Genomic DNA, 14,776 nt, shown 5'->3' on the forward strand with positions numbered 1-14,776 from the left:
TTAAAATATGGCATTAGTGACTAGTTTCATTAGTGACTACTTTTAAACTTTGAAAGGAATCACGCGCAGCCCCACCATCCAAATACAACACGACACCTTCTGTGCAGCATCTTGTGGACAGGCACGTGCATTTGGTGTAGCTCCAATCATGGTACACAGACTGTTTATTTATTTATTTTGGCTACACCACGGGACACTCGGGATCTTAGTTCCCCAACCAGGGATCGAATCCAAGCCCCCTGCAGTGGAAGCGTGGAGTCCTAACCACTGGACCGGCAGGGAAGTCCCTATACAGACTGTTTAAAACTTCATTGCCAATTAGCCTTCTGTCACAGACATTCCCACAGTGTCCGAGCGATGGTGGAAACTGGCATACACCACCTCATGTTCCTTGGGGCCACGCTCTGTAAGCCAGGCCCTCATCTGGGATTGATTTTTTTTTTTTTTTTTTGCGGTACACGGGCCTCTCACTGCTGTGGCCCCTCCCACCGCAGAGCACAGTCTCCTGACGCGCAGGCCCAGCGGCCACGGCCCACGGGCCCAGTCGCTTCGCGGCATGCGGGATCCTCCAGGACCGGGGTACGAACCCGTGTCCCCTGCCTTGGCAGGCGGACCCTCAACCACTGCGCCACCAGGGAAGCCGACAGGTGTCCTTTTGTTGCTGCTGTTGAAAACACACTGCAAGTCATACCTTCCACCTGCTAAACTGCTGGCCTCTTCCACATTATTTCTTTGGGATAAAGTCCCCAAAGTTGAACTGCTGAGTTAAAGAATGTGTCTGTTCCTTCATTCATTCGCTGGACAAATACTCACTGGGTGCCTACTAGGCGTCAAGCACTGTTCTGAACCGGGTAGAGACAGGCATGTCCTCGTGGAACCTGCATTCTACTTGTCCAGAGGAGGGGCCAGGGGCTTAGGTTAGTAAACACCTCAAAGGTTCAGTTCTCAAGGGTGACCTGAGAGTGTGACTGGGTAGGGTGGCGTAGGCTTATAGCTCTTTAACTCCTTTGTAGCTTTGTGACTTAGCGCCGATTTCTAGAATCTACAGCAGTGAACGAGGATTACAATTTCACGGCAGCTTTGCCAGCACTGGGAGGTACCACTTCAGAACAAACAGTGCTGCAGGGGTCAATGAGGAACAGACGCCGGCCCCCGGGCCGTGTGCTCACAGACTCACCTGGCCGGCACGGCCCTCTCCGTGCTCTGCTCCTTCATCTCTTCTTGCACCTGCTGTGGCTTCGTGAAATGACCCATGAAGTTGAAATAATCCTCCGCGTAGGGCTGATGAATAGCCGCTGAATAGTTAACCCCCAATTTCTGTAAAACTTCCTGGTGAGTAATGTGCCCTCTTCCCTCGGTGTCGTACCTTTAAAGACAAACAAACAAAACTTTCACCAGTGCGAGGTGCTCAGGGCTTTAACACCGTCTGCACTCCGTCTGCCTGGCTCCTCACACCCCGTGTGCTCTGCAGGCCTGCAGCACCGGCCTCCCCGGGGGTCAGGAACGCAGGATCCTGAGCCTCACCCCAGACCTGAGCTGGACCTGCTCGTAACAAGACCCTCAGGCGATCCACAGGCTCATCAATCAACAGGAAGGTCACCTCACACAAGGTGATCTTGGACCACCCCAAGAGAGCAACCGGATTCATCCTCTGTCATTCTGTTAGAAATCCGACTGTGACCACGGAAAATGAAAACCAACCCTTCCTTAATTCAACGGTCTTTTATTGAGCACCTACATGTAAGAGGAACTATGCTAAGGTTCAGAAGAAAATCCGTCAAAAAGCATATTCAGGGGCTTCCCTCGTGGTGCAGTGGTTGGGAGTCCACCTGCCGATGCAGGGGACGCGGGTTCGTGCCCCGGTCCAGGAAGATCCCACGTGCCGCGGAGCGGCTGGGCCCGTGAGCCATGGCCGCTAAGCCTGCGCGTCCGGAGCCTGTGCTCCGCAACGGGAGAGGCCATGGCGGTGACAGGCCCGCATACCGCAAAAAAAAAAAAAAAAAAAAAAAAGCATATTCAATCTTAAAACTCAAATAAATGAATGCCACTTGATTCCAATTCCCCATTTCCTCTTTGAAGAGATGCCAATTACACGCAACCAATGAGAGAGACTAGTAAGGAAAACAAGATAAGAATTATGTACCTTTTATGTCATTTTCTATTATTGGGATTTTTCTAAATTGTAATTCATTTTAAAAAAGGCATAATGGAGGGTTTTTATCTCCCAACATCATTCAAATAGAATAGAATTACTTCAATAAAAATTTTTAAGGCAAATTGCCAATTTTCTTTAAAGAAAAGAAGCATTTATTTTCACGGAAAGATCTCGGTCCTCCTCTAACCGATAAAAATGGCATTTCCGGCGGTGCTTTTCCCAGATGAACTCAGCGTTCCGAGGGCTGAGGCGGTATTTGCACAATGTCTGGGGCTTCACGCTGCATCCGGCTGCTGTCGGTGCCTGTGGGACGGAGCCAGGCGCCCTGGGCTCTCCTGTGTGAAGCAGGGCCCCCTCTGCTCTCCGCCGCCAGCCAGATGCTGCAGGACCACACGCTGGCCGCCGCCCCAGCACTGGGTCCCCTGCGACCCTCCCAACTGAGTAACGATGAGGAGAAAGGATTTATTTACCCGACTTTCCTGTCCTCAAGGGCTGGGGTGCTGGGTGGAGGACGAGGGGTGAGAAGTTCCCGAGGCCCCCCTGCCCACCCCTCCCCCTGCGGCCCCCCTGGGCCTCGCGTCTCACCTCCGCCTGCCTCCCAGCATCCAGGCCTGCTTTCATCAGGGACTCCGTTCTAGAAGGTGAGGAGAGTCCCCTCCTGCGACGGAGGGGCAGGGAGGGCAGCGATGTCTGAGCCGCCAGCTCACCGGCCTCGAGTCGCCGGCCAGGTCCCGCCCCCCCCCCCGGGCTCGGTTTCCTCGCCTGGCCTGCAGCAGGGAGGGGGAGGGCACTCTGAGACCTGCTGGCTGGAATCATGCCCCCAGTGGCGTCGTTGTTACTAAGGGTTTGGGAAGCCCTCCCAGACCTTTCCAGGCGTCTGTTATTAGTACGACCTTAGTGCCTGCAACCCCCAAAAGTACCATTCTACCTTTATTCAGTGAATTTTCCTTCTAAAACAAAACAAAGCGACCCACCCACCAGAGGAAGCCCGAGGCTTGTAGTGGCTTTATGTGCCAGGCAGCACAAAGGGCCAGTGCCTCTAGCAAGTGGCTTCTCCTACTGCTGGTGACGGGACAGCTGCAGGAAGGAGAGTCTAGTTCTCCATCAGTGCACCTGGGAAGGGGAGGGTTGCCATTTCTTGAGCTCCTAGGGCGATCCCAGGGCCGTGGGTCTTTCCCTGAGCTGCATCAGGCCTGTGACCAGCCTGATGCCACCAGAGTGCTGCTGTGATGCAACTCTATAAAGACACCCCTAGAAGAAAGCTCCCCAAGGGGGCTCCCCACCCCTACAGGGGGCTCCTGAGCGAACGTGCACAGACCACCCGCCTGACAAGCAAGGCCTGGACAGCAGGGCGCCTCTTCTGGGACCTCTCTCTCGTCCTGAGGCAAAAGCACTGTGTCTCTGCCTCCCCTGGATCCCTGTAGCCTGTGGTGAGGACCGGGGAGCGGGGTGAGCGCGGGTGGAGGCTGGGACCAGGGCCTGGTGTTTGCCGCTGCCATTCGCCACCCAAAGGCTCAACCACATCCCACCTCTGCTTCCCCCGCTTCAGTCCAGGTCTTCCGTCCCTGCTTGACGGTGGGTTTCTCGAGAAGAGACCATGCCTCGTTTATCCTGATGGGCGAACCCACAGTTCCCAGCAACATGCCTCGCAAAACTTCCTTATCGATACCTGGCTGCTGAGCAATGAACGTGAAGGGCACGTGTCCGTAAGGAAGGCCTGCCATCCCCGCGGGCAACGCTCACGAGATTCCCAACAACAAATTCTCAGTCGTGACACTTGAACTGAATGGAAAGACACTTCTTAATTACTTCATTAACAAAGATCATAAACATTCGATTCACATCTCCAAGGAACAGAAGACCAGATTGCACAACTGCAACTAAAATATTGTTATGAATGTGAATAATAAGAGAGTTAATTCAGCTTACATAACCTCACCCTTCATCATATAATCCTTTGTGTCACATTAAAAAAAAATCAACTTGCCTGTAAAGGCTGAATTTTAAAAGGGTTCGGCAAGGGCTTCCCTGGTGGCGCAGTAGTTGAGAGTCCGCCTGCCGATGCAGGGGACACCGGTTCGTGCCCCGGTCCGGGAATATCCCACATGCCGCGGAGCGGCTGGGCCCGTGAGCCATGGCCGCTGAGCCTGCGAGTCCGGAGCCTGTGCTCCGCAACGGGAGAGGCCACAACAGTGAGAGGCCCGCGTACCGCAAAAAAAAAAAAAAAAAAAGGGTTCGGCAACAGACGTGCCAAGAAAAATGTGCGCATAAACAGAGGACCCATAAAAGCTCGCATCTGCATACGGCAATGGCCGCTAATTTATGACATCATCAGATTACTCTGCCCATCTATTGTACACACAGCAATTTGGTTGTACACATGATCTGAATATGTTCACATCGATTGCTGTGCTGTGAAAGTCTTACCCTTTCATGCTCAGTTTAGCACTCGATTCTTACATAAATGACAGAAGAATCTTCCAGCACCATTGACCCCAGATTTAGAGGGTCTGGTGCAAGCGCTACTGACGACCCAGGCCTGCAGCAGAGGGAGACGTGGCCCTTACGCAGCTTGGCCTGAGGGATTCTCTCGGGGGCCATCTGTGAGGGTGGTCCGATGGCTCAGAGAGCTGCCCTTCAGAGCACACAACGTCCAGCTGCCCAAGGGGGCAGTGCCCAATGGCACATTCAGCCAGTCCTGGTGGAGCCACAGATGAGACACCATGGGCTCCATCCCCATCCAGGGCCACAATCCCGCCCTTACGCTCCCCAATAAGCGGCGGTCTGGCCTTGGATGAAGCCACGCCAGAGATGGGAAACCCGCTCCTTCAGGGACTGCCCAGTGGAGTTCTAGACGACGTTAGTCACGAAGGCGTCCTTTATGCGGAGCTAAGGGCCTGTCCATCTAGTCCCTCCACGTGCAGCTCTTCTAACTCATCCCCGACCATCACGTCCCATTCGATCCTCTCTTTTCTGAACTGTTCCTTCAACCTTTTCAAATCCTTTCCCACCCAGAGGCTCTCCTGGTCCAGGTGTTCCACCAGCAAGGCACAGGGTAGGTTCTCTCTAGACACTGCGTTGGTTGAGGCAACAGAGATGACCCAGCTTCACGTTAACCGACAGTCATATGTCTTCCCGTGGGCCGATGCACATGACACAGGGACTTTTTAATAGTCTTTGCCTTTTATATTGGAATACTAACATACAACTTACCTACCCAAACAAGAAATGTGCATAAATTGGGCATTAATTATCTCCCAAACATTCTGCCAGGTCTGCGTGATTGCACACGACCGGCATCTATACGCAAGTTTCCCAGGCTGCTGCTGTCCTACCTGAGTCGTCTGTGCATTTTTATAATACACTGGCTTCATAGTTTTTCAGCAAAGTTGGTTTTAGATCTAAAATAGCGGAGTTCTACCCAATGCAACGAGGCTACAGAAGGGGCTCAGGACACTGAGCGCCCCCGAAGGGCGTGTCCCCCAGGGCTCTGTGCCCTGGTCCTGGGGTGCCCTGTGCCCGGCAGGCTCTGGGTCTCAGGCTCTTCTGATGGAAGCGGCATCCTTCCTCTTCCATCCCAGGGACCTCCCACTCCCCCGGCTCTGGGCCTCTCTGCTCACTAGGACCCCCTTTCCCCACCTCTGGCTAATGACTGTTTCTTAAGACTCAACTCAGGCATCGCACCTCCTGGGGGTCTCTCTCTGAACACCCACAGCCCGGGCTGCCCAGCCTCTCCCTCCTGGCACGCAGCTGCTGCCTTCCTGGCCGAGTCGTGAGCAACCTGAGGGTGGAGGCTTCCTTCATCTCTGGAACCCCAGAATACAGCACAGGGCTTGCAACTTAGAAAGTTTCAAGAAAATCCTGCTCAGTGATTGCTCCGATGAATGAATGGATGGATGGATGCACTTTCATCTTGTAATTTATTCTCTGCAGTCTCTCCAAAACCAGACGCATTGCTCCTGGAATCTCGTGCTAAAAGGTCCTGCCTGGCTTCAGTTACCAGGTTTCCTTTCACAGCGGCCTCCTTCAGGCTTGACGGTCGTGTACCTTTAACCCTCAGTGAGCCAGGCTCGCTTAACGTGCACGTGCTCCCCACTCTGTCCGCCCCTGTGCAGTTAGCTGGGGCCACGGCCCGGCCCTGGGCCACGGGCTGTGGGCAGAAGTGTGTCCTTCTGGGCCGAAGCCCACCGAAGCCCGTGTGCGGTCCTGTGCTCTGCAGGTCCCGGGGGACCCTGCTGAGGGATGAGGCCACAACTGGAAGCCAGATCCCGAGTCACCACTTGGAAGAGAACCGTCCAGAAGAGCCGCTAGACATGCTAGACTTCGTGTGAATAAGAACTAAGCACGCATGTGCCAGGTCACTGAGATGTGGGAGTTAATGCACTAATTTACTTCCAGCGTAAACGAGACCTGCCAGGCTAACCCGGAGCTCTGAAAGCGTGCGCTTCACAGGTGCTTCGTAAATGTCGAGTGAACAATGGATGCCGACAATTTCTTGTCTATATTCTCCCTATTTTCTAATTCTGTGTTTTCGAAAGAGCTGAACGTTATTTTCCTACTCACTTCCAGCTACCCAGTTTTGGTGGGGGCTTTCCTCGTCTCACTAGCAGACCCCGGGAGCTGGCAGAGTGTCACGTTGGCCCCAGCTGCTCCCTGCCTTGCCCGGGGTCCCTGTCACTCCCGCCGGGTGGGAGAATGCCTCTCCCCCTGTACGGGCGACTGCAGGAGGCTCCTGGTGCCTGCGCAGCCTGGCGCGGGCCACCACCTTGCCGCCTAGCCCTCCTGCTTCGTAAGGCAGGCGGGGACTTGGAGGGAGTGGACCAGGGTGAGTCAGGGTCAGCAAACGCTGAGCCATTGAGAGGAGCAGGCCAGGAGGTGGAATGAGGGTGAGGACGGCTAACCGAGATCATGGAAACGCCTAGAAAATGGATGAAAAAAACCACACCACCAAGTCTATCCTCTCTGCTGAGTGGGGTACGGCTGCTTTCTTGCTGTTGTCTTTTCTTTTCCTTTATGCTTCTCTGGATTTTCTGAGTCTTCTAAAATGAGTGTGCATTAATATTGTAATCAGAAAATAATTTCAAATCCATATGATCTTTTTGCTACTAATTTTTATGCTTATCTACGCCAGGTACCCTCTTTATATCATTTGGTCCCCATTGCCATCCCACTGGAGAGATTACTGAAGCTCAGAGAAGGTGAGCCACTGGCCCAAGGTCACACAGCTCAGTCTGGGCGCCATGGGTCAGGGTGCAGGCCCCCTCAGAGCATAGCCCCTCAGCTGCGGGTTCACTTCCTGAATCTCTCTCACACCTGTCACTTCCGTCCCAGTCCTCCAGGCACCACCCAGGGAAGACAGCCCTGAATTCACCTCTGTGCCTCCCTCCCCGTCTCTGGCAATTCATCCTCCTCCCCGTGGCCAGAGTGATCTTTCTGGAACGTGGACCTGCCTCCCTCTTTCCCCACTAAACAGTTGGCCTTCAGGATGGGGTCCCCACCTCGCCCTGCCCTTCATGATGTGGTTCAGCTGATGTGCAGCCTGCCCTTCTGCCTGGCCACCCAGGTGACCCCGCAGCCCTGGAATGTGACACACCCTTTGCCCTTTAGCTGGACGTTCATCTGGTGGCTCTCGACCCCGCGCTTGCCCTTTGCACATCTTCCCAGCTGCCCCCCGGCTGCGCCCAGGGAGCTGTGCCCTTGGAGGTGGGAAGAGGGCAGGGCCAGGCTGTTCCCAGGGGACCTGCTGTCATGGCCCCATAGCTCCGGCTCAGCACAGCAGTCGAGGTTCCCGCAAATTCCGAGACAGCATCAGGAGTGGAGGCAATTTCCTGGTCTCCAAATAATACCGCCTCCCCTTTGCCCTGCAGTCGCTGGTGGGGAGCAGCTCCCTTATCTCTGTGTAACCTCCCCCGCTTGCTCTTCCAGCCCGGGGCGCAGCAGCCTCCCGGCCTCTGAGTAGCAGCGCAATCCCCTTGCAGACTGCTGGTCTCCCCAGCCTCCCGTGCAGGGGTGCAGCCATCGAGGGATTCTGGCCAAAAGAATTTGGGCAAAGTGACGGCCATGTTCCCAGGCCTGGTCCTTACAAAGCTGGCCAGAGGGTCCTCTGTGCTCTGTTCCCTTCTCTGCTGGCAGACACATAAGATCCAGGGGTGGTGGGACTCCTGGTCCCTGAATGACTGTGAACACAGCTCCCCAACACCCACACTACATTTTGACATCATTATGGGGCAAGCCCCTGGGATGCTGGCCTTGTTTGTTACCGCAGCCAGCCTACCCTGATCCATACACCACTTGAGCTAACTCAGCAGGGCAGAGTGAGGCACAGAGAAGTTAAGTAACTTGACAGGGGCCACACAGCTATGAGGGGTGGAGGCATATCTGGCTGCAGAGCTCTCAACCACTCACCATCCATGGCAAACAGCCGGCTAAACAAAAGTAGATGAAATTCTCATCTCAAACAGTTTTCAGCACAGGGTAGATATTTGTGTATTTAATCATGTTAATACGTGTATAAAGAAACTTTAGCCAAAAGCAACAGTGAGTGTCTCCCTCCCATGAACATGGAACCTTGCTCTGTCCCCCATCGGGAAGAGGGCTAAGCGTGCTCTCCTTCCTCACGGGGACACCTGACTCCCACACCCCTCATTCTTGCAGCTCGCCCCATCCCTCCCTGATGGAGACCACAGTCTCCCGAGGCCCACACCCCACCAACCCCTTTTCTGAACGGCTTCCTGACTAGTCTTCCTAAAGCATGGCTTGACCCACATCACATTTCGTTGTTTCCGAATGACTCGTTAATACTCTGCCAGAAAGGGAGGACTGCGGCCAGGTGATCAGCCTCGTCTTTCCTTCCTCAGCCTGGAGCCCAGGCACTGCTTGGAGAATGCCTCCCCCGTCCTCCTGGCCCGTGGGTCAGGCAGCCCTCCTTCCCCATCTGGACCTTTGGAACAATTTCAGCTTCTCTCCCACCATGACAGCCTCCTGCTCTTCCACGGCCCCCAGCACCCCTACTTTTGTCTCCCTTTCTGCTCGACATGTCCCTCCTCTGGCATTTATAACAGGCGACTCTGCACCCTGGTATTGGGGTGAATGCTTCCTGCCCCCTGACAGCTCCCCGAGCATCAGGACCACACAGTCACCTCCACATCATCCACAGGTCTACATGGTGAGAGCTCCATGCATTTGGCTGCTGTACCCCATCTTCTGATTACTCAGATGGACCCACTCATCTAGTCCCTCAAAAGAGAAAATGGGTAGGGAGACCAAATTGTCCCTGAGTTGGAACTGACCTAAAACGAAACAAAACAAAACAAAAAAGAAACCAAGGATTTTGTAAGAACTTCAAGTTGCTTTTCTAAATTAGACACAAAACAGCCTAATTCTAAACTCGGCCAACATTGCAGCTTTCCCCTTTGAACAGATGAAAAGCTGAAATACTACATGGACTGCTCCATGGGCTTGCCTCTGAGAGGACATGCAATATTGGGGTACGATCCTGCGGGGATGCAAGTGGCAGCTAACATATAATGAAGAAGGAAGTAATTCAAAGACAGAGCTGGAACTTGGAAATGGACCGCATTGTCAGTGCACCTTGAAACTTAAACATCTACACAGGGAATGTTGTAACTGGGGGCCTGGTTCAAAAACAGCTAAACCTAAAGCACATTTTGAAACATGTAGTCAGCATTAGGCACAATTTTCAGTTTAAGACACTCTTGGGAAACCACTCCAAGTTACCAAAACTTTGGTGATTTTCTTCCAGCAAATTACTGATCTATAAAACAGTTGTGCAACATTGATTTCCATCTTTAGGCGATGGGGAGAGACCGCTTTTCCCTTTACCCATTGCAGATCTGTCTGCTGAGCTACTTGTATTAGAGTTAAGTCTTTGGGGAGGGACTTAGTTCTCTGAAACAGTAAAAGGATGTGGTTGAACTCCCGGTTCCTTGGAAATGCAAAACTCTCAAGTCTAGTATTTAATACTGGTGACAAGTGTTTACCTGGCTCCCCATGCTCCTGAAGGCCAGCCTGTTGGCCAAGGCTTCTTTCTACGGGGGAACAGGACAGATACAACCGCAGGAAAACCATTCCTGGTCCCACCTGACCCCTGAGGAGTGACGAAAGCCGGTGCTGAATTTGGCCATCCGGAATGAAAAGCCAGTCTTCAGACATCACTCACCTCATCCAAAGCTTCTCACATTCTCTGGGTGTGAGGGGAATATCAAAGCCGTACAGCGCGTTCTTTACATCCCGTCGTCGAAGAATGCCGTTGCCCTCATTGTCGGTTTCGATAAAATTCTACAATATTCCAAGGCGGCATTTAGTAACATGCATAATTGCTCAGACAGTAAACAAGCTTTTCAATAGTCAGTATCTGGAACAAGCTAAGACATTTTTCTCCCATTCCTCCTGCTTAAAAACCTTTTAATCTATGTCCTAGATACCCTCCCCATTCCTCTAAAGAAGGTGATCGAGCAAAACATGAACAAGTGTTAACACCTAGGAGGGGCTTATTTCTGGGTAATGAGTGGTCTCAGGTGTGTGGCTTGGATTCTTCTCTGACCAACAACTTGGGATCAAACACTGTTAGAAATAAGAGTCAACCAGAGCCTGGGAAATGAGGCGTAGCCCACACTGCTGAGGTTATCACAACTTGGGATCAAACACTGTTAGAGATAAGAGTCAAGCAGAGCCTGGGGAGTGAGGCGCAGCCCACACTGCTGAGGTCATCATCTCCACGATGCAGCGAAGTTGGCTGCCCGGCTGTCTGTCAGAGGGGAAATGAGGGACGTGAGACTCTGGTTGTTGTGACGAGATGGTATGGTACCATTTTAATATCCCCGAGGGGTGCAAAAGGCATCTGGGGATTTGTCACCACAGACTAGAAGAGCAGGTAGCACAGGGCGTTCCACTCTGTCTTAAATTGTTTCCGAACAATAGCTCATTCGCTCCTCCTTCTAATACACTGTGAGGGAGACACAGTGGGTCCATCTCCCAAGTCCTCTGCGAGCATCATACCTAATGGTGAAACCACGAAACATTCCCTGTAAGATCAGGAACCAGGCAAGAATATCTCTATCGCCCTCTATTCATCATTGTACTGGAGGTGCCCGCCAGTGTAGTTAGGCAAGTTAAAATTGTTAAAAGGTGTAAAAACAGGGCAGGGAGAAATACAATTGTCATTTATTCACAAATGACATGACTGTATATATAAGAATACAAGGAATCCATAAATAAATTATTACACTAAGAGGCTTTGGCAAGAAATCTGGATTCTATATCAATACATAAAATTATCCACATTTTTATATCTCAGGCATGGAAAATGAATTTAAAAAATAACATTTACAGTAGCATCAAAAATAGAAAGTTTGAGGAATAAATCTTATAAATGATTGTAAGACTTCTACACAGGAGTGTCTAAAACTTTTTTGAAAGAAGTCAGACAGGGAAAGACAGATACTGTATGGCTTCACTTCAATGTGGCAACTAAAAAGTACAGCAAATGAACAAACAGAACAAAACAGAAACAGAGTTATAGACGCAAAGAACAAACAGGCGGTTACCAGAGGAGAGGGGGCTGGGAGGAGGAAAGAAATAGGTGAGGGCGATGAAGCGGTACAAACTTCCAGTTGCAAAATAAATGAGTCACAGGTATGAAAGCTACAGTGTGGGGAATACAGTCAATAACTAAGTAATATCTTTGTGGTGACACATCATAACTAGACTTATCCTGGTGATCATTGTGAAATGAACAGAAGAAAAATCACTATGTTGTGTAACAGGAACTAACATAGTGTTTTAGGTCAATTATACTCTAAAAACAAAGAAACAAGCATACAAACAATTCATAGAAAAAGAGATCAGATTTGTGATTACCAGAAGCAAGGGGTGCGGGGAGGGGGAATTGGATGAAGGTGGTCAACAGGTACTACAAACTTCCGGTTCTAAGATAAATAAGTACTAGGGATGTAATGTACAACATGATAAATATCATGAATACAGCTGAATATAATGAACACAGCTGTACGTATAACATATATATAATATATAACACATCTGTATGTTATATACGAAAGTTAAGAGACTAAAACCTAAGAATTCTCATCACACACATTTTTTTCTGTTTCTTTAATTTCATATTTATATGAGATGATAGATGCTCACTAAACTTATTGTGATAATCATTTCACAATATACGTAAGTCAAATCATTACGCCATACACCTTAAACTTGTATGGTGCTGTTTGTCAATTATATCTCAGTAAACTGGAAGAAAAATTAAATTAAAAATTTTTTTAAAGGGTGAAGACTGAACACAAACTGAGAGAAGATACCTGCATCACTTACCACTTACAAAAATCTACTGGCCAAACCAAAGTAAGCGTTCCCGCTGACCAAGGAAAGAAAGACAGACGAGCCAGTGTGAAAACTGTAAGAAAGTCTCAAGCAGGCACTTCGCAGATAAAGAAAACTGACTAATGAATAAACAAATGAAAAAATGCCCAATTTCATTAGTAAGCAACAAATGCTAATTAAAACAGCAACGAGTTACTGCTACACATCCACTGGAGGGGAAGAAAGTAAGACGTCTGAGAGTCCCAACAGAGCCCTGTGACCCACAGTGTCGAAAATATTTACTGTCTTGCCCTTCACAGAAAAAGCGTAGCTCCCTGGTCTAAGATACTGTTAACATTCTATGCCTTCATCTGGATGGTGGTTACACGGTGGCGTACAATCTGGGATACACGGTGACTACACATTATACACACTTATTTAATCTACACATATACGTTATACATATATATTATAAAACATGTATGTTAAATGTGCATATATACACACATATTACATATACATAGTTACATATATATATTATTTTTATATTCCACTGTAGCGTCACAAATTAAAAAACAATTAAGCTTTAAAAAGTTAGGCCTGGGGCTTCCCTGGTGGCGCAGTGGTTGAGAGTCCGCCTGCCGATGCAGGGGACACGGGTTCGTGTCCCGGTCCGGGAAGATCCCACATGCCGCGGAGCAACTGGGCCCGTGAGCCATGGCCGCTGAGCCTGCGCGTCCGGAGCCCGTGCTCCGCAACGGGAGAGGCCACGGCAGTGAGAGGCCCGCGTACCGCAAAAAAAAAAAAAAAAAAAAAGGTTTGCTGAAGAAACCAATGAACTTATTTTCCAAAAACACCTAAATAGCAATGAGCATATTAAGCTGCCCCCAAATGGGACGACTCCTGTGTACTTCTGAGAATGCAGCTGGAGGTGTCCCCAGCAGCGCATGGGGGAGCGGAGAGCCCCGTGACTCTGTGTGACAGTCACTAGATGACTAAACGCTGAATCCTTGTTCAAGTTCAAACACGGTTTTACTGGAGAATACATCGTTTTGGATATTAGCAGGTCCTGTTTGGCAAATTCCCAACAGAAATGCGGCAGAAGGGAGACTCCACACCTTTGGTCACCATCACCATCTCTAAATGCTGGGACCCAGAAGTGAAGAGCTGGGATGGGTGCACCGAGTGAGAACAGCCGTCTCATCTCCAGTTGGTCCGGTGGGAATACTGCTGATCTTATTTAGGTATTATACTTTCTGCCGGTTTAGAATTCAGAACTAATTCCTTCAGTGCTTTAGTTAAAATAAACTGATAGAGTGGCAGAGATGTCCACATGCGCAGGATCGTTTAGTCCTGTGGGGGCCAGTGAGGTGACACGATGCTTGATTCTGGACAAAGCGCGTCCTCTCCCCGCCAGGCTCAGTCCCAGAAGAGCTGGAGGAGGTCTCCGCCCCATAGACGCAAGGCTCCTGGTTTAGCGGCACAGCGCCCTGGGGTCCCCAGGCCTCCTCCACACATAGTTTGGGGTCCCGCACGACATCAAGGATGAAGGTGGCTACGAGAGGCCGTGGAATCGAGGTGGAGTGAGAGTCCACACTGACGGGGAGGCCGTCACCCAGCCAGGAGGCCGGGACAGGAGGGGAGGGGGCCCTGCAGGGTGTCGTGGTGCCAGGGGTGGAGGCGTTTCAGGAAGGATGGACTGAACAAGGCAGAAACAAAGGCCTCTACAGCCTCTGGCCACTCCCAGCGGTCTGCTCCTTCCAGCGCCCATCTGCTTTGTTAATAATCTGTCACCTCCCAGGTTCGTGAGCTCCACCAGGCAGGAGCAGACAGGCCTTGGTTACCACTGAACCCGGCGCACAAACCGCTGCGCAGTGAGTCTGTGCTAAGTCAAAGCGGGGTCGGATGAAGCTGCGAAGGGCCCTGGCCGAGGCCCTCGGGAGTCCCTGGAGTCAGACCACAGGGCGGGGCTGCTCCCATGAGGGGAAGGAGGGCAGGGCAGCTGAGAGGGGAGGCACGCTGGGGAGAAGGGGCTTTTTCTTAAATAGGTTTGAGGGAGTTTGAAGGCCAGAGAGAAGCAGGGATGGGGCGGGCACGCGGTAAGGCGGTCAGGTGGCCAGCTCTGCCCTCCCCCAGGCTGGCGCTGCTGTGGCCTGTGTGGCCGCTGCTTCCAATCCAGAGCTTGCCCTGCACTCCGCGACCCAAAGGGCTGCTCTGGAAGGCCGGCCGGCCTCGATCTGTGCGACCCAAAGGACTGCTCTGGAAGGCTGGCCGGCCTCGATC

At 51.3% G+C, this 14,776-nt stretch overlaps 1 protein-coding gene across 1 annotated transcript in view; it reads right to left on the bottom strand.

The window, feature by feature from the left end:
- The window catches only part of EFCAB6 (EF-hand calcium binding domain 6), an 88,649-nt gene that overhangs the window by 54,321 nt on the left and 19,552 nt on the right, over positions 1 to 14,776 (bottom strand). Inside the window, 2 exon segments of the mRNA XM_027107900.1 lie at positions 1,178 to 1,366; positions 10,335 to 10,453. Coding sequence (XP_026963701.1) covers positions 1,178 to 1,366; positions 10,335 to 10,453 — 308 coding nt within the window.

The sequence above is a fragment of the Aethalodelphis obliquidens genome, unplaced genomic scaffold, assembly GCF_003676395.1.
Source record: "Aethalodelphis obliquidens isolate GAN/ISIS:26980383/991018 unplaced genomic scaffold, ASM367639v1 scaffold8, whole genome shotgun sequence".
NCBI lineage: Eukaryota > Metazoa > Chordata > Mammalia > Artiodactyla > Delphinidae > Aethalodelphis > Aethalodelphis obliquidens.